Source organism: Agelaius tricolor, unplaced genomic scaffold (assembly GCF_023055355.1).
Source record: "Agelaius tricolor isolate 1412-34295 unplaced genomic scaffold, bAgeTri1.0.p SCAF_54, whole genome shotgun sequence".
NCBI classification, from domain to species: Eukaryota; Metazoa; Chordata; class Aves; order Passeriformes; family Icteridae; genus Agelaius; species Agelaius tricolor.
Window position 1 is genome coordinate 2411898 of NW_027269314.1, and position 20106 is coordinate 2432003.

The following is a 20106-nucleotide window of genomic DNA, read 5'->3' on the forward strand; positions in this document are numbered from 1 at the left end:
GACACCCTTGTGACCATAGGCCAATTGAACAACAGGTATATTAAACTAAATTTTATATAAACAATATATGGCCACTACTAAAACTGTACAAATGGAACCATATCCCTCCACTCTAAACGTAGCAGTGATTTAAAAAGCACATCTGCTGGTGTTGCGTGGGAAGAGGAGAAAATCCAACATGTTCCCTGTGATTTATTGGCTGAATGGGTAATGAAACCCTTCCAAGTAACTGTTTCCTACACGTTAGCTGGCAGCTTCCCAGCATAAACCGACGCTCTGACAATATTCATCTCTGGGCAGTTTTAAAGGTAACTATGTAGCGAAGGGATCACAACAAGCAAAACTTTCACCCACCATAAAATAACTGAAAAACTTGGAATTTGACTTCCAGCCCACTGTAAGCAAAAGGGGGCAAAAGGAAGGAAAAAATAAATGGTGGGAGAAGAAGCATCTGATAAAGTCAGGGAAATAAAGGAGGGCAGCCAGCTCAGGGGGATTGTCAATGTTTTAACACTTGTCAGCAGTGACTGGCTGGTTTTAACTCCCAATCAAAGATAGGGCTTGACTCTGCATTGGAAATTTATCATTCTGGGGATTTTTCCTCAATGGAAAAATCTTTCTGTGCTGGGGAGAAAGTCCTTCTGGTGTGCTGCTGGTCATGATTTTAATTCAAAGAGGTGAAAAGCAGCTTCAAATTCATTTTCTCTCTCAAGCTTGAAGGACCCTTGTTTTATCTGTCCGATCAGACACATTCTGCTGTTCCCACTGACTCCTGCCAGGGACCCTGTAGCATTTTTCCCCTCTATAAAACAGAGTCCCATCCACCTTTGAAGCAGCCCTACAACCAGTGTTAGACAAATGCCTTTTCCTCTTCCTTGTCCCTATTTTTACAGAGAAGGCTGTTGGCACATAAACTCATGAGATTCCTACTTTCCCACTGAAGACACTGTTTCTCTCATCCATCACTACAGTTTTTGCTTTATTTTCCTGACCTTTCCCCTTACTGCAGGTTTCCTCCACCTTCCCTGCATCCCACAGCACATCTCTGCTCTCCCACCCAGACTGGGACATTCTTTCTCCTCTTGTTTAGGAGGGTGGACGTGCAGAGTGATTTTGCTGATGTAAGTGAGGGGTGACCCTGCAAAGGGTGTGGGGAGAGACCCACGTGCATCACATGCAGGCAGCATCAGGTTGTGCCCAGGGGCACGAGGCTGGATGGTACCTCTGATCCCACCCTGTGAAGACACTGTCACTTCTGGGGACAGGGGGATACTGGCTCAGAATGGTCTAGATGGGGCACACTGCGACCCAGACAGGTCTCGCTTAGCTGGGCAGATCCTGGGCTGAACAAACAGAGCTGCTCCAAAGGCAGACATGACCTTTCAGAGGCCAGGAGAAACTCTCTGTCCAGGGCAGTGAGGCTGAGGTGCCAGGAATCAGTGCAGATCACCCATATAGCAGAGACTCAGTCTTTGATCTTGAGCAACTTGCAGAAACAAGAAGGTCCATTAGTGGAGGTCCCAACACTCGATGGATCCACTTATGGCCATAAGTAGATGCACTTTCTAATGCCTGCTGTCTTCCAGGTCTCAGACTGGTGAATCTGCATTAGTAAAGTGTTACCAGATGCCCAGATTAAAGCAAAACTCATTTTATTAAAGATACAAGCTTGGTGAAGTGAGCTCTGGGGGTGCAGTCTGGTATGTGACTGTGGCACTTCTTGGGAAAAGACAAATGTGGAAAGGGGATTTGGTCCTACCAGGACCCGCAGGGCAAACCTGCACTTCAGCCTGGCCATGGAGCGGGTGTGGTGTCACTGGGTGGCCATGGATGGCAGCAGGGGGATGAAGGCCTCAGGGGCGGTGCTGCTGGTGGGGAGGTCAGCTCAGAGCCACCTCACTGTGTCCCACCACGCCGCAGGGTCTGAGAACGAGGTGACACAGGTGAACCGGTGCCTGGACGCCGCCAAGGCCTGCAACGTGGACGAGATGTGCCAGCGGCTGCGCACGGAGTACGTGTCCTTCTGCATCCGCCGCCTGGCGCGGGCCGACACCTGCAACCGCTCCAAGTGCCACAAGGCCCTGCGCAAGTTCTTCGACCGCGTGCCCCCCGAGTACACCCACGAGCTGCTCTTCTGCCCCTGCGAGGACACGGCCTGCGCCGAGCGCCGGCGCCAGACCATCGTCCCCGCCTGCTCCTACGAGTCCAAGGACAAGCCCAACTGCCTGGCGCCTCTGGACTCCTGCAGGGACAACTACGTCTGCAGGTGAGGCTCACACGCGGGGCTGTCCCAAGGCCAGGCTGAGCCCTCCCTTGGCCAGGGCCTGGTGACAGCCCTGAGCCACCGCCGGTGCTCCTGGGGCCTTGTCCCACACAGCCGTGACGGGCCGTGCCACGCCGGGCCCTGTCCCTGTATCCCACAGAACCTGTTCACAGACAGAAGGGGATGGGAGATGATCACCCTGAAGCTCTTTAGACATTTTCTGTGGATTTTTTGCTTTGGTTCTAGAGAAAGACCTGTTATGGGAACAGTTCCAGGAAGGTGCAGGCTAAGCAGGAGTATGGGGGAGAGGTCCTTACAGCCACTTTCACCAATCCATCTCCCTCACTGCTCCTCTTCCCCAGCCCAGAGCATCCTCAAAGAGCACCCAAGGTATCCTGACAGCCACAGGCACTTGTGAAGGCCTTAAAACCATGTTTGTTTGTTTGCTTGTTTAATTAGAAAAATTAATCTATATACGTAAAAAATACACCCTTCTACTGTGAGGCTGAGTGTTGGAGAGACCTTATAGCACCTTCTAATACCTAAAAGGAGCCTACAGGAGAGCAAGAGACTTTGGACAAGAGGAAGGAGTGACAGGACAAGGGGAATGGCTGGAAACTGAAGGACATTAGATTTAGATGAGATATTGGGAAGGAATTCCTGGCTGGCAGGGTGCTGAGGCCCTGGCACAGGGTGCCCAGAGCAGCTGTGGCTGCCCCTGGATCCCTGGCAGTGCCCAGTGCCCAAGGCCAGGCTGGACATTGAGGCTTTGAGTCGCCTGGGACAGTAGAATGTGTCCCTGCCATGCCACAGGGTGGAATGAGATGATTTTTAGGTCTTTTCCAACCCAAACCATTTGTGATTCTGTGATTCTATGTTTTGGTGATTGCACCAGGAGTCTCAGAGTCCCGGTGTCATTCCAGATCCACTGCACAGTCTGTGGCCAGCCTGGTTTGCTCCTCTGTTTCCATCCAGCCCAAATCACACACACACAGACCCATCCCATGTGCACACTGACAGCAGAACCCCTTCAGCGCTTTTCCTTCATCTGCACTATTTCCCTCTCCCTGTTGCTCAGAAGGTCTTTGATATTCCAGAAGGTTAATGCACACAGAGCTCTCGGGAGCAGAGCCCAGCTGGCAGTGAGAGATGTAAGGCAAAAGCAGCACCACGGGGGCCCAGCCCAGTGCCCTGTGTGCAGCTGGGCCATGAGCAGACACCTGGGGAAGAGCACAAGAGCAAGTGTAGGACACACCTCCCTGTATTGTCTCAGTCTCTAATTGCTGTGGGGTTTGAGACTTCCTGAGCTGAACTTCCAGCAGCCATCCCCTACCAGCACAGCACCTTTTAATTACAATAAAAATATTATGTATTTTCACAAAGGAAAGTGAGAGCAGCAGCATCCTCTCGGAAGCATGAAAGTACAAATACCCTCAGCACTCTGCACCCCAGAAACATGGAGGCAGGAGAAGGACTGAACTGTACAGAAGCAGACTCTGAGAGATGCAATGCCCCTGGGCTGACCAGACCTTGCTCAGATGTTGTCCCCTGGCTACCCAGGGAATCCCAAATGGACGGGTTCTGCCCTCTCCCTAACATGACAAGAGGGCCCAGTGGGGAGGAAGAGGTTCAAAGGGGAGAGTGCTACTCCCCAGGAGACTGGAAACTATTTCCTGCAAGCAGCACAGCTATTAATTATCTGGTCCCTTGATCTCCGAATATATAATATAAAATATCCTCTAGAGACATAGAGGGAGCAGGAGGTTGACATGTGACCTGGTCAAAGCCAGTGGTGCAGAATCCACAAGGAGAGCCAGGCATAAATCATAAAGAAGTGGAGTGAAGCACTCCAAGTCTCACCCTGTCGCTCCTGCACAGCTCTAGCCCTTTGAACTTCCCAGTTCAGAGGGGTGGGTTCTACTAATATGGATTAAATAAAATCTGCAGTCACTACCTCCCTTCTCTAAATCTCCAAACAATGCAGCAAGTTTTGGGAAAGAAGATTTTGCCTGTCCATGTTACAGGAGGAAAGGGTTGATAAGGGGCAAACATGGGAACAAAGATGAGAAAAAAAGAAAGGTGTAGGGGAGAAGTGGGCTGGAAAGTGCAAACTGGAATGCTGACACTGACCAGGAGCAAGATCAGTGTGTCTGGAAGAGAGAGGATGTCTGGGAGGAGCAACATGCTCAGTTTTTCTGAGATTGCCCAGGCAGGGTAAACATTTGAGGTTCTCAGTTCTCAGCTCAGACAGTGCAGGTTGTCACCTAGAGAACCCCCCCTTCAGGTATTGTCAGTGCTTGAGTTTCTGAAGCAGCTCAGATGCCACATGAAATCCCTTCCTGCCTGGCCACGAAATGAATGTTGAGATGGGTCTGGGTCTCCAGCTGTTGCTGTGTCCTGCCTGAAAGCCCTGTGTTGATGCCCCAGATATCCTACAATCTCCAACACCACCATGTGCCAAGAGCTGACTCATGCCTAAAGAGTTTGGTGGCACATCCCTGGTTGGCAGAATGATTTGCCTGCTCCACAGGCTCCAGAGAGTCCTTCTCCTGAGAATGGACATCTGCAGCGCCCTGGCCATGGGTAGGACATTTCATGTCTGAACCTCTGGACGTTTCCTTTGATCTGAGGTGATCTCAGCTGTATTTAGAGTCTTTAGAGAAAGAAACTGGATGAGAGCAATTCATCCAATCAGACTAAAAATGAAAGCTGGGGTCTTTAGGCAAAGTTATTACCCAAAAGATATAAAATGGCAACACAGATTGATTTCCTTCCTGGCAACAGCTCTCTCCTCAAAATCCAACCTCACACAACAGAAAGCAAACATTTCTTCCAACACTGGACTTACCTTGCAGTCCTGAAGGAAGCCTGTAAAACACTGACTGCAGAAACCTCCTCCTGGGTTTGTTGGGGTAGGCAGGAGATTGTAAAAGGACACCTGTTCCAACTGTTTGAAGAACACCTACAGCAGCATTTTGCAAACGTGCTCCCTTCTGTGAACACCGTGAGTGTGCTGTTACATCCCCTTTCCCACAGCTGTGGTAACATGTCCCGTTTGTGCTCTGGCTCCATCAGGTCGCGCTACGCAGAGTTCCAGTTCAACTGCCAGCCGTCCCCACAGGCTGCCAGTGGCTGCCGCAGGGACAGCTACGCCGCCTGCCTGCTGGCCTACACCGGCATCATCGGTGAGCGCTTCTCTCTCCTCCGGGGGAAACGTCTCCTCCGGGAGGGAAACATCTTCTCTGGGAGGGAAACCCCTCCCTTGGGAGGGAAACGTCTCCTGTGGGAGAGAAACCTCTTCTCCAGGAGGGAAACCTCTCCTCTGGGAGGGAAACATCTCCTGTGGGAGAGAAACCTCTCCTCTGGGAGGGAAACCCCTCCCTTGGGAGGGAAACGTCTCCTGTGGGAGAGAAACCTCTTCTCCAGGAGGGAAACCCCTCCTCTGGGTGGGAAACCTCTCCTCTGGGAGGGAAACGTCTCCTGTGGGAGAGAAACCTCTTCTCCGGGAGGGAAACCCCTCCTCTGGGTGGGAAACCTCTCCTCTGGGAGGGAAATGTCTTCTCTGGGTGGGAAATGTCTCTTCCAGGTGGGAAACCTCTCTTGGGTGGGAAGCATTTCCTCTGAGTAGGAAATTTCTCCTCTGGTTGGGAAACCTCTCCTCTGTGTGGGAAATGTCTCCTCTGGGTGGAAATGTCTCCTCTTACTCTGGCTATGAGGACAGTAAGGTGGAAAGCTGAGCTCTCTGGGACATCACAGAGTCATGGAATGGTTTAGGCTGGAAGGGACCTGGAAAGCCCATCTCATTCCAACCCTCTGCCATGGGCAGGGACACCTTTCAGCAGGCCAGGTTGCTCCAAGCCACATCCAACCTGGTGCTGGTCTTTCTCCCTTCAGTGACATGACTAAGCCATGGGTATGGGGTGACTTTAGGATGTCTGCAGTGGAGGGAAAAAAAACATGGGCTACTGACAGATTCGAGCTTCTCTCTCTGGTGGAAATAGATGGGCTGTCCCAGGGTGTCTGCTCTGCCAGGGATTCCCTGATGCCATCACCAGTGATGCCACTGGAAATCACCATGCACTGCCTTTCTGCCAACTTCAAAGGGTATCAGATGGGGGTTTCAGATGCTGCAGAGCCCAGCTGGAAGCAGTTGGCATGGGCACAGACAAGAGTCCAAAGAGAAGTGCCAGTGGCCTTTGGGCCAGATCTGTCCTGACAGATGAGACAGGCTGGCATTTTTGGGCCAACATTTCATTCCATTTTAATCCTTCATTCTGGAGACTGAGATTGGCTTTTTCAATGACAGCATAAAAACCTTTATACACATTCACATGCAGTTTTTAAATGCTCAGCCTGGAGAATAAAGGGCTTCAAGAAGACCTTAGAACCCCCCCAGGGCCTAAAGTGGCTCCAAGAGAGTTGGAGAGGGACTTAGGGCAGGAGCCTGGAGTGCAAGGACAAGGGGAATGGCTTCCCATTGCCAGAGGGCAGGATGAGATGGGATATTGGGAAGGAATTCCTGGCTGGCAGGGTGCTGAGGCCCTGGCACAGGGTGCCCAGAGCAGCTGTGGCTGCCCCTGGATCCCTGGCAGTGCCCAAGGCCAGGCTGGACACTGGGGCTTGGAGCTCCCTGGGACAGTGGGAGGTGTCCCTGCCATGGCAGGGGTGGCACTGGATGGGATTTAAGGTGCCTTCCAACCCAAACCATTCCATTAGTCTCTGAATGTTATTAGGGAACCTGAATTCCCAGAAACTGCTAATTCCTGGACTGATAGCACTTTTTAATTGACCAAAGGCTTTGGTGATGGTGATGTGACCAAAAGGGTTGTGAGTGCTCCTCTTCTCTCCCCTGGGTGCAAACCAGAGCCATGACATCAGCACCTGAAGGGTTTTGCTGCTGTCATGGAGGGGCTTGGCTGAGGCAGAGTCACCCAGGAGAGCAGCCCAAGGGGAGGTCACCGCCCCTTCCTGGGGTCCCTGCCCTGCAGTAACTCTTGTCCGTCTGTCCCGGCAGGCAGCCCCATCACCCCCAACTACATTGACAACTCGACGTCCAGCATCGCTCCCTGGTGCACCTGCAACGCCAGCGGGAACCGGCAGGACGAGTGCCAGAGCTTCCTGCACCTCTTCACCAACAACATCTGCCTCCGTAAGCGCTACTGCTGCACGCTGGGGGCCTTTTGTGCGTGGGGACGGGGAGATGCCGTGTGCTCTGGGGTCTGTGGGCGTCCAGCTCCCTGTGTTACCAGCCAAGGAGGTCTGCAGAGCCTCAGGCATCCCTTTGGGGGATGCAGAAAAAGAGGCTGGGAAAGGGAGGCTTCCCCCTGCCCTGACAAGCCTTTTCTCCATCTTTCCCACACCAAGAGAACGCCATTCAGGCCTTTGGCAATGGGACTCACCTGAACACAGCCGTGGCCCCGTCCATCCCCCCCACCACACAGATGTACAAGCAGGACAGAAATGCCAACAGAGCTGTGGCGACCCTCAGAGAGAACAGCTCGGAGCACCTCCAGCCTACCAAGGTAGGAGAGGGCAGGCCTGGCCCGGGGAGATGATCGGCCATGTCTGTGCCTCCTGCAGCCTCCTCACCTCAACTCCTTCCACCTGTGTCACATGCAGGCACCCAACCTACCCTCCATCTCCTGGAGGCCTGATGTCCTTTCCCTTCCCTTCCCTTCCCTTCCCTTCCCTTCCCTTCCCTTCCCTTCATTCAGAGATATGTTTCATTTTAAGTACTGGGAAATCCATGGGGTTTTCACCCAGGATCACTGGCTTGGCTCCTCACCATCCTTCAGAGCATCAGTTCAGCTTCAGACAAGCATTTCAACTCCTCAGGACACAAGTTCCTCCCTTGTTAGATGAGGATTCTAGAGGTTATAATGCAGAGGTTTAAGGTTTGCTAAGCATTGGAAAATTTGAAAGGAAAGGTTCTGTTCATCAGTAAATTGTTACTATCAAAATAATATTAAATTGAAATTATTTTAAAACAAATAACATATTCATTTACTGAAATGGCTGTGATAGACATTAAATATTTTATTTTAAAGTAGAACAAAATGACCTTGACTTGCCACACTAAAGTAATTTTCAGATTCAATTATTTTCCTATTGAATAATTAACAGTGACCCTGATTTGCTGAACGTTCAGGTTACGGAGGCTGTCAGTTTTAACTAGACTCCAAGGACTGAGCTTTGCACTGAGCTGACTGATACCTTCAGAACTTCCAAGTGTGGGTTATTTTAAGGCTAATCACTGTTTCTTTTGCTGGGAAAACACCCGATTCACCTCTCAGCACCCTGTTTTCACAGAGCGGCTGTGGCCGCAGCTCTCTTCACAGGGAGCAGCAGGCACAACCTGCCCAGGATTTCTCCTGGGGAAGGCAGTGAGAAAGCTCAGAAAAAGAAGAGAAAACAATTCTTATCTCTATTTGCTGCTCCTGTTGTTTGGCACACGGGGAATGTGTTATGGAGATTGTTCACCCAAAGTGATTTGTTAATTGGACACTGGTGAAGTCGTGACTGTCTGTAAGGAGTCATGGGTTTTTCTTTAGTATAGTTTAGTATTAGTTTAGTATAGTAAAGTATGTAGTATATATATAGTATATATATAGTATGTACTAATATAATTTAGTGTAGCTTAATAAAGCAATTTTTCAGCCTTCTGAATCATGGAGTCACTGCACGTTATTCCCCAGCTGGAATGGGGGTCATCCTGCATCAATCAGCAGCAGGTTGGGAGGTGGAGAAAAGTGGCCTCAGGTTCCCTCACTGCTCTCCAGGGCACTGGTGGCACTGTTGCAGGGCACAGGGACACCTTCACCAGGCCAAAAGCTTGGCACCCAACAGACCTGGAGGCTTTCCCTCCAGCTGGTGCTCCCCAGATCTTAGAAAATCCAAGTAGTGGCCTCAGGTCCAGACCTAGCACTGAGAACTTCATCCTGGAAGTGAAGGAGAAGCTGTGAACTGTCTGTGACCAGGACAGTATTCCCAACAGCAAGTGGGAAGCTGGAAAAAGCAGCTGCAGCGGAGGATGGCCCTGCCACATCTCCAACCTTCTTGTGGCAGCAGCACATCCCTCCTCTGGGCTGAGTGCTGCTGGAGCGTGGTCCCTGCTGGAAACCAGAGATCTGGGTCTTGACTTTGGACTCAGCTTCAAATCCAGATCCTGTTCAATGTTTAATGAGGTTGGCAACTTGGGACCTAAGGAGGAAAGCTGGTGAAATGTCTCCCAGCACCATGGAGGTATATTCCAGACCCACCTTTAAGGTCACCAGGTCAAGCCACTGGCCAGCAGTGGCTCCATAAGATACGTGGATGGCCACTGACCTGAGAGGGCATCCAGGCACCCACCTCACTCAGACACCTCCAGCCAGTGTCCAAACAAGTGCTGTGCCCACAAATGGCTCTGCTGCTGTGGCACCACCTTCACCAACAACTGAAGAGCTGTGCTGACCTCCAGGCCAGAGTTTGGGTGCTGAAATCAGCCCTGGCCCCTCTGCACATGCACACACTTTGGGCTGCACAGCCCCTGAGCCCTAAATCCTCTGAGGCACCAAGGAGGGACACCAGTTTGGATAGAGACATGGAGCACCTCTCTTTTGAGGAAAAATAGAGAATTGGAATTGTTCAGCCTGGAGAAGAGAAGCTTCAGGGTGATCTAATTGTGGCCTTTCAGTGCCTGAAGGGGCTCCAAGAGAGCTGGAGAGGGACTGGAGACAAGGGCTGGAATGCTAGGACCAAGGGGAATGGCTTCCCACTGCCAGAGGCAGGGTTAGATGGGATATTGGGACTAAATTCTTGGCTGTGAGGGAGGGAAGGTCCTAGCACAGGGTGCCCAGAGAAGCTGTGGCTGCCCTGGGAAGCTGTTCCAGGCCAGGTTGGACAGGGCTTAGGGCAACCTGGGACAGTGGAAGGTGTCCCTGCCCATGGCAGGAGGTTGGAATTGGTTGGCACTTTAAGGTCCCTTCCAACCCCAACCATTTCATGATTCCATGATGAGGCACAGGTCTCACTCCACGCTCTCCTTTCTCTGTAGGTGGCTGGAGAGGAGAGGCTCCTGCATGGCTCCACTCGTTTGTCCTCAGGCACCTCCAGCCCAGCAGCCCCTCCGTGCTGGGCAGCCTCTCTGCTGCAGATGTGGCTTCTCCTGGCCCCTGCTGTGCTGAGCCTCCCTGTGATGTGAGGAGGGCTGGCACACACCAGGAGAGACTCGATTTGTGTTGGTTTCTGTACTCAACAACCAGACCAGTAACTTTTTCAGGAGGAGAGCAGGGAGAAGGGAGGGGAAGGGAAGGCAAGGTGAGTGTTTGGGCATCCCTTCCTCCTCCTCATCTGTCTGCCGGTTTATTTGATTTTATATGATCAGCGTTGTTGACAACCAGCTCATTCCTGGTCCTGGCCACCTTTCCACACCACAGCTTGGTTGTTGTTTCTCCAGCTCTCTATGGATAGGGCTGAAGCCATGGACAATTCCCTTGGAAAAGATGAAGGAGAGAGGTGATCCAAGAAATGAGAGCTGCAAAGGAAATGCTTTTTCCTGCCCCAGCCAAGAGGGGAAAGCCTTTGATGGATGGATGACTGGATGACCTGTCAGGAGGTTTCCTGAAGCCCTCACTGAGGGCTCTTGACAGGACATGTGGAGCTCAGACTGCCTGCATGGTTGCTCAGGACCTGAAGGACAACACACCTGGTTCCTTCAGACTGAAGAAACCAGAAAACTGGTGGGAAGGTGGTTGGTTTTGTTCACTGAAGAGGAGCCTGAAGCACCTCTGGGGAGGACCAAGTGACCACACTCTGAACTGGCTGGCAGGGATTATCCACCCTCTCAAAACCATGGCCAGAGTGCAACCAGCATCCACGTCCCAGCTGTCAGCTCCCCTCGGGCCCTCCCTCTTAGGGAAACCTGTGTCCTGTATTGGTGGTATTCAGGAAGAAACACGTGTGTTCCATTTTGTTTATGGCTGAATTTTTGTGTCCCAACCCAAACACCTCTATCCACTGGTCCTGTTCAGTGTTTTGGGGCATTTTTGTCACATCCAAACAACCAGAGGCCAATATTGTCCCACTCCAGGCTACCCTTTCTCCATCAGGGGCCAATGTGTGAGCCCATGGGCAGGGTTTGATGTGAGCCCAACACATCCCACTCTCACCTGCTCATCCTCTGGTCTCACAGGCACGGGGTCTCCAGTCAAGGGATTTGATTTGTTTTCCTGGGAAGAGAAAGGACAGGAGAGGTTTGCTAGAAACCACCCTGAAGACAGAAATACCCAGCCAAAAAAGGCCGTGTCATGAATTATATCACGGGTAGGGACTGGATTGCTACAGTTTCCCGTCCTTGAAAAACTGGCAGAGGCAACCCCCTGTGTCCAGGTGAGCAGGCCAAGGGCTTTGCCTCTTGCTTGTTCCTGTTTTTCAGTGAGGATGTCATTTAAGCAAGGGCTGCTGAAGTGACCCTTTCTTCTGAGCCACAGCCAGAGCCCAGAGCAGGAAAGCGAGGATCAATGTCTCTGGTGTCTTGGGGCACCTTTGTCCAGGTGTGTGACCCTGGACTGCCTGAGCACCCCATCTTTCCTCTAGGAGGTGAGCTGAGGAGTCCCAGTGCCCTCCTGGGGGGCTGAGCCCCTTTGCTAGAGCCAGGGAAGAAGATGGTAAGGAAGAGTGAGAAGGTTTCCCAGGATAAATGCTTACCCAGGCTGAGTGCCATGGGAGGAAGAGCAATAGTCCCAGAATCCTCCTGAGTGTGTTTAGGCCTGGCCTTTGCAGTCCATTTAGTCCTTGGTTTGTGCTTCTCCAATAAATATCATTAATTCCTTGGCACTTGAATGCATGGAAAGGCTTAGGAAGCATCTGACACAGCAAAGTCCATTGCTTTTTATTCCCATTTCCTGCAAAACCTCTCCCATTGCTTATTGCTTCAGATTTTCTAAGAAACTGCAGCAAATTCCTTGGCTTTTGCTCCAAAAAGAAACCACTCTGGTTTTCAGCTGAACACCTGTGGATGTGTCTGACATGAACAGAAATCCTCCTGCTGCTGTATCCTGTCCACAGGGCTGCTCCTTGAGGTGCTCAGGGCTGTAGCACCTGGTTTTCAGGGCTGTGCAAAGGAACACAGCAAGCTCCAAAGCTTGTGTGCAGGGTGACAAGTCACACCCTGAGCCAAAGGCTGTGTGTGAGAACTTCCTGGCCAAGGGGCTCACTCTGACCAGGAAAGCAGAGCAGGAGGGAGAGCTGCAGGCAGGAAATCCTTTCAAAGTGACCCCACAGGTGCACAGAGCTGCTGTGAAGGTCTCCCCTTTAGCCAGGACAGCAGTGTCTCCTGAGAGGCCAAGTGGCACAAAGCTTGTGTCCTCTCAGCTGCAGTGGAGAGGGATGAAACCCTGACTGCTCAGCCCTTCAAAGGCAAGGAACTACCTCAGTACCACGAGGTCACGCTGGGAATTGCATCCTTTTGCCCCTTTCCAGTCCTGTAGTCATGCTCAGCGTTTCACACATCAAACCAGTCTCCACCAGCTTTCCATCGTGCCCCGGCTCAGCATCTGCACAGGATGGGGATGCAAGTGTCAGCTGCTTCCCAGGAGCAGCCACTCCTGTGTCACTCACATGGCAGTGTCAGTGATGGTGAGGTGCCACTTTGCCATTTCCTTCTCATTCAGCAGAGAGAGTTTTTCTGGGTGGTCAGGATGCCTCACCTCTCCCTTCAGACTGGCATGCTGTAAAAAGAGGTGTGGAGAATCTACTCAAGGACTGGATGGGCTGGAGGAGACCTCCAGAGGTTACCTCATCCCAGTACCATGTCCCACATCAGCACCTACTTTAGTGATTTCAGTGAGAGGCATCATCATCTCCCCAGGGTTTACATCACAGGATCATGAAACGGCTCAGGTGGGACCTGTTCCAGCCCCCCTGCCATGAGCAGGGTCCCTTCCATTAGACCAGGCTTCCCAAGCCCATCCAGCCTGGCCTTGGACACCTCCAGGGCTGTCCTGCTTCAAAGGCTCTGCAGATGTTAGTGTCTCACTGCAGATCCTCAGTTCCCATGTCCTGTCCTCCAAGCCCTGTCCTGGGCCAGGTCCTGCCCTCCTGGGGGTTCCTTGGGGTTCAGGGATGCTTTGGGATGAAATGAGTGAGGCACAGAGCAAGGAGCCTCTCACCCAGCAGGAAGGAGCCGGAGAGTGGGAATTAACAAAAAAAAAAAAAAATTATCCCCAAACTTTCATGGCTTTGTTCTGATTATTTTACTCTTTTCACGAAAATTTAATGTTGATTCTCCCTCCAAGCCTGCTCATAAATCAAACTGTGCAAAAAATTATGACTTTTGAACCTTTCTGCTGGAGGAAGCAAATATGATGACTCTCCTCCCACCCACCAACATGCGTGCACAGACCACTGCTTTTTCCTTGTGAAAAGTCAGTAATTTTTTTGGATGAAATTCCATCTCTGCTGAATTCTGTGAAGTGAACCATGGATCTTCATTTTTAAGTCTCTTGATTAACCACAGAAGTCATAGCAGCTGCTTGTAAAGGCAAAAGACTGAGTGAGCCAAGAGACAGAAGGGGAGACAATTTTTTTTTTAGGAATTACTCCATTCCTGACAACTTCCATAAGCACAAAGAAGAGTCATGGGAAAAATAAAGGAAAAAAACCCCAGTTAAAGAACCAGCCAGACTTTCTGTAGCCACTGAACTCGGCTCTTTTGGCTGCACAGCACTACTCCCAGTGGCTGGCAGCCCTGAGAGCCTGTGAAATATTGTGTGTGTACTTCTACCTGTCCTGTCACGTCCTGACCAGCATTGTCCAGGCGGGAGCAGGAGCTGGGAGGGAGACCCGGGGCTGGGAGATGGTGCTGGGGCAGGAACCCCCTGTGTGCCCCTGCTCGAGGGGAGGGTGGTGGGTGCCAGCCCAAACTGGGGTCAAACTTGTACTTACCTTTTCTGTACATGTCAATATTCAAACATATCCATGAATAAAGCACACATGCATTTTCCTGACCCCTCACTCCTGCCTGACATGCCAGCTTGTCCTGGATGCTGCTGAGCTCTGCTCCTGCCCTGGAAGGGCAGCTGGGAGAAACTGGGCAATGTTCTCTGGGGGCTGGAAGAGTGGTGGGGCTCAGATGAGCCGTGCTTGGCTGGAATCATGGAATCCTAGAGTATCCTCAGCTGGGAGGGACCCGCAGGGAGCATCCACCCACCCCTGTCCCTGCTCAGGCACCCCAAAATCCCACCCTGGGCATCTCTGGCAGCGCTGTCCAAACGCTCCTGGAGCTCGGGGCTGTGCCCATTGCCTGGGCAGTGCCAGCACCCTCTGGGGGAGGAAACTTTCCCTGAGCTCCAGCCTGAGCTGCCCTGGCCCAGCCCCAGCTGCTCACTCAGGTCTTGTCCCTGGTCCCAGAGAGCAGAGATCAGAGCTGCCCTCGGGAGGAGCTGCAGACGGCTCTGAGGGCTCCAAACCCCGCCTCAAACCCAGTTCCAGACCCAGCCCCAATCCCAGCCCCAGACCCAGCGCCAGTCCCGTCTCCCAGCAAGGAGGGGTGACAGGGGCAAACCAGCTCTGCTGGGATGATGGAGAGCCACCAGTGCCATCAGGGAAGGAGACACGAGTCCCCACACCAGTCCTGGGGCTGTTTGTGCAGCCTGCGGGGCTGAAACGTGCACAGGTTTGGGAGAAATCTGAGCGGGTTTGGCTCAAAGCTGGGGCCAGCACAGGAGGAGGGAAGCAGTGCAAGATACAGAAGAGATGGGAATAATTGCACCTGCAGTCAGGGAACTGTGGAGCCACTGGTGCCAGGATGTCACCAGTGTGCCACAGAGTGGAAACAGCTGGGAAGGGCTGGTGCTGCACCCTGTGCTGGGCACAGAGGAAGGGAGATGGAGGAGAAGGCAGGGTGGTGGGTCATGCCAGCCAGGAAGGCTTCTGCTCATGCCATGAACATCCGTGAGCTATTCTTGGCAACTCAAAAAAAAAAACCAGGAAAATTGATTAGAGGTAAATGGAATGTTTTCTTGCCAATTCTGGGTAGGGGAAAAATTTGAAAATACAAGTACATAAATTTTTTATAAAAATAACGAGTAAAATTCAAGTCAGTTCTTAAAGTGAGTTCAAGGTTGAACACATAAATGTTGCACTTCTTCCTCCCATAAATCACGTTTGCCTCCATGTGTGCATGGAGCAGCTGAGGATGCAGATGAGGAGCAGAACCTGAGGGTTAGGGAAGGACTTGGACTCTCCTCAAAGCCTTTTCCCTCCCCACAGTGCCCAGGCTGGGCTTTGCTGACTCAAAGGACAATTCCTGTGGAGGTTCCAGCCAGCTGAACCTGGAACGTGCCCTGGAAGCCCTGCAGGGCTGAGGGGCTTTCCCTGGCCCTTGCAAGCAGCTGCTCGAGCAAGGCCAGCAGCCAGAGCTGGGCTGGAGGAGCTGCAGGGGGACCTGGATTCCAGGAACTCTCAGGAGTCCCCAGTGAGACTCCCCAGGCTCTGCACAGGGGCAGCACGTGGGGCTCTGGGATGGAGCAACTGGCTCCAAGAAAGCCTGGAAATCACCCTAAAGTTAGGGTGAGGAGATTCTGGAGCAGGAGAAGCACTATTAGCTGGAAGAAGCTCTGGCTGACCCTCAGTTCTTCCCTGTCTCTGGGTCTGGGTGTGGTTTTGGGGTTGCTGGCTGTGCCCACAACAAAGCTGAGCACCCCTCCCTCCCACAGCCCCAGACATTAAACACTGGGCAAGGAGCACATGAACTGATTTTTCCACATTCCCAGAGAAAAGATCTCACCTTTTCTTACCTCACCTGTGTGGCCCCCAGGACAGGACAGAGCTTGGAGCAGCCTGCTCCAGTGGAAGGTGTCCCTGCCCATGGCAAGAGAGTGTTTAATGTTCAGATGGTGTTTAAAGTCCCTTCCAGCCCAAACCATTCCATGTGTCCATGACAAACCTGGAGCAGCATGGCAGGTTTGGAGGGGAGACCTGCAGACAGGACCCACAGTCCCCATCACACTGTGGCTGCAGACACAGCACGAGTAAAATCCTGCAGCTGAGGTTCAACTGCTGCAAGGGGATGTAGAAATCAGAAACAGCAATTTACCACATATTATCTCCAAGCAAGCAGTGCTAAAATGCTGATAGGGATGGAGACATCTTGCTTTGGTTATTAAAACACTGAAATTCTGCAAAAATAGTGGATGTTTGCCAGAGGGAAAAGCTGCAGAATTAGCTCTGACATGAAAAATGTTTAAGTCATTTCGTGGACTTTTTTCTAAGGGGAAGTGGAAATGATTTCTGGTGGGAGCAAGGATCCCAGGGAATGTGTCAATGGAAATCCCGCCAGTCACTCTGTTGGAGGCACAGGCACACTCTGTTGGTGGCTGCAGCCTGGAAGGCAGAGCTGATAAACAGCCAGCTGCAGGTGGGATGGATGGATGATGGATGCATGGATGGATGGATGGATGGATGGATACCCCAGGCATTTCCATGCTCTGCTCCAATTCCCCATCCAGACAGTACTTCATGGTCAGCCACCACAATCCAGACCTACCCAGTGAAATTCTGCTTCCAAACTGAATTCAGGGATCAGCATGAGGACCAGGAGAGATTAAATCCCATCCTCCCATGGCATTGCTGGTCGCCATGGCTGGGGGGAGATCAGAAACAGCCCCTGCCCTCACAGATTTGTGGAGCTGTACCTGAGCTTCTTGTCAGCAGCAGGGAAATAGAGAGGGGAAAGGTGCTGTCCTTCTTGCTAGAGCCAGAGTGGCCCAGTCTGTAGTTTTTTGGCTAAATTCCCTGCAGATGTGGTTTCTGAATTATTCATGTGGCCCAGAAACACAGAGAGGAGGGGGAAGGAAGGGCCTGATCCTGCAGCTGATCATAGACTCATGGAATAGTTTGAGTTGGAAGGGGCTGTAAAGACCATCTAATTCCAGCCCCTGCCATGGCAGGGACACCTCCCACTGTCCCAGGTGCTCCAGCCCCAGTGTCCAGCCTGGCCTTGAGCACTGCCAGGGATCCAGGGGCAGCCACAGCTGCTCTGGGCACCCTGTGCCAGGGCCTTACACTGTCACAGGGGAGAATTTATTCCCAGTATCCCATCCATCCCTGCCCTGTGGCAGTTGGAAGCCATTCTCCCTTGTGCCAGCCCTACATGCCAATGAAAAACATCAATTCCAATGCAGTTTATGCCCTGAGATCTTGTTCTTTGTTTATGGGGAAGATTTCTCTCTTCTGAGACATCTCTAGTGCAGATCCCAAATCCCAAGCTTGTCACTGAGTCTCAGGAGTCACCAAGGAGAAGAGGTGCCTGTAGGACATCATGTACCTTACCTCAGAGCTTCCATAGGGTGACAATGGTGTCCCAAAATCCCGTGGCCAAGGGTGTTGGGACTCTGACACAGCCTGGGGATGTGTTGCTGTTCCCAGCCACCCTGCAATGGGGAACGTGAGGAGCTCAGCCCACCTCCAGTGATGCTGACACCTGGGTCCAGCTGCCTCATTACCAGCCAGAAAAATCACCAGCAGGTGCTCTCACCTCATTAGAAAATCTGCCCCCACCTCATGCCTTTGGCAAGATCTCAGTGGTACCACTCTGTCCCTGCAATCCCTGCTTTGCTGCTTGATTAGTTCAGAAACCAAAAACCCCAGGGAGAAATTCAAGAATCTGCTAACTCTTTATCCCAAATGGCAATTGGCTATGGAACTCTGGCTCTTTTGTACAACTCTCTTCCTCCTCTCTTCCCATCAATGGGGAAAAGGAAATGTTGGTGTTTCTGCCATGCTGTAGATGATTTACCACCAACCAGCCATGTGGAACTACCCAAGAGCTGCCCCAAGCCCCACCTTTTCCTGGGGGTTTCTTCCACCCAGCCTCCACTCCAGGATTTCTGGGGAGTTAAATTGGGTTTCAAAAAGACTTAAAGTCCCTTCTTGCTGTGAGTGGTTGATATTTAAGGTTTGTGGAAAGAAAACTGGATCTCAAATTCCTCTCTGGCTCCTTACCCAAAAGCATTCATTAATGGCAGCTGAAGACAAAGACCATCATCCTGGATGGACAAAAGCCTTGGAAAACCTCCATGTTCTCTTCTCTTCCAGCCTCTTTTCTTTGCTACAACACAAGAAAAATCAGAGCAGGGATGAAAAATGGCCCCAGCCCTCTGTGGTTTTTCCTGCTGTCCAAAATAAATTTAAAGCAGCTCTAAAACCACTACCCCCTGCCCATTTCATTTCAAGTCTGGACACCCCACGCTGTGCTGTCAGCCTGGCATCCCCTGCTCAGCTCTGCAGCAATTGCTGGAATTGGGCTCCTGCATCCCAGTTTAATGCCATGGAATGAAGCAGCACAACAGCCTTCGGAGGCGACTGTGGCTGAAACCCTCATGGCTCATAAATGTCAGGTTCAACTCTGCTTCATCCCAGCAGTGCTTAATTCCAAAGTTGGAGAGTGACATAAAAATAAATGGGGAGCAGCGGATTGCGTCCCGGCAGGGCTCGAGCGCGGCTGCCAGGGTGTCACAGATCAAGTGACAGCTTGAGACAAGCCCTGCCTCAGGCACAGGCTTTTGGCAGCAGCTCTGCTTAGGTGACCTGCACCTCAATCCCTCTGGCTCGAGAGATCCTAAGGCTGCTGATTAGGGCTATTATAAAATGTGTTATTTATTGAGCAGACAGGAGGTAACAGACAAAAGGCCTTGAACAGTTCCTGCACAGTACAAAATAAGAGAGCTGCTGAGAGATTACATAAAGCAGTGCACAACATTGAGCTTATTGTTATATATTAAATATATATTGTTGTATATTATAGTTATATACATTAAAGCTAGCAAAGGCACAGTAGAGAACAGGAGTCAGTGGAACTTACCACCCATAGAGCGCACAGAGTCCTTCCACTCAGCCCTCGAGAGAGTAACCACAAAATTGATGTCCCAGCTTTGGGGAAAAGCCCCACAGATTTCTAGGGAATGTGCAGAAGACTTTTGCTTTGTGAAAGTTTGGTGTAGCTTTTGTAGTTTGTAAAGTGGAGTGTCTGTCAGTCAAAAATTCCAGCTGATCTTTCCACAGCAAGATGTTTATTGTCACTAGCAGTGTCACTTCCCCAGTGCCTGAATAACCATGAGGCAGGCAGTCTTTAGTGAGTTATTTCACCAAACTGCAAGCGTTTGTGAAGGGCAGGGGCCTTGCAGCAGCTAACAAAGCACGGGTGGGTCCCTGTGGTGGAAGATGTCCTGATGCACAGGGGTGGGAGAGGAGCAGCCACCTCTGCCTCCCTCTCCAGCTGCTGTGTGTGTCTGGAACAGCAGCTGGTGCCAACACTTGATAAATCATCAGCAAAATTTGGGATACAGCTTCCATGGGAGAGAGCTTTTTCTCTTTGGATTTAAACAAGAAATTTACTGGAAAAAATTATGATTAGTGAGAGTAAAAAGGGAAGGGGCTGAGATTTTATAGCTCCGTTGGGGTTGTGTCAGGAGGGGCAGTGGAGGAGCAGCTCTGATTTCTGCTCTCTGTGACAGGGACAGGGAACGCCTGGAGCAGGGCAAGGGAGGGTCAGGCTGGAGGTCAGGAAAGGTTCTTCCCCCCGAGGGGCACCTGGGGGAAAGTGAACCTGAGGGTAGAAATGGAACCTATTTAATGACTGTCTCTGTCTTAAAAATCTACAGATTTAACTCTTTGAATTACATCCATCCATCCCCCATCCAGAGGACATGTCCCTCCTTTCTCCTCCCAAATCCAGCACCTGCCAGGAGTCCACTGATACCCGCCCCCAGCAGAACAGAAACTCACCTTCACCTCAGCCAGAAGCCTTCAAAACACTTTAAATTATTTCCCCCCCCCGCCCAAGAACATAAATAAGAGGGAAA

At 51.4% G+C, this 20106-nt stretch overlaps 1 protein-coding gene across 4 annotated transcripts in view; it reads left to right on the top strand.

The window, feature by feature from the left end:
• LOC139604627 (GDNF family receptor alpha-4) overlaps positions 1-14257 on the top strand; it is a 75310-nt gene extending 61053 nt beyond the window's left edge. For 2 of the 4 annotated variants that reach the window (XM_071455787.1, XM_071455788.1), the window contains exons 4-8: positions 1921-2266; positions 5339-5448; positions 7278-7412; positions 7628-7785; positions 10299-14257. In XM_071455787.1, coding sequence (XP_071311888.1) covers positions 1921-2266; positions 5339-5448; positions 7278-7412; positions 7628-7785; positions 10299-10445 — 896 coding nt within the window. In that variant the 3' untranslated portion in view covers positions 10446-14257. Of the gene's footprint in view, positions 1-1920; positions 2267-5338; positions 5449-7277; positions 7413-7627; positions 7786-7977; positions 8546-8572; positions 8930-10298 lie in introns of those variants that run through there. The other 2 variants (XM_071455789.1, XM_071455790.1) reach the window with 2 other exon arrangements.
• The last annotated feature ends 5849 nt before the right edge of the window (positions 14258-20106 follow it).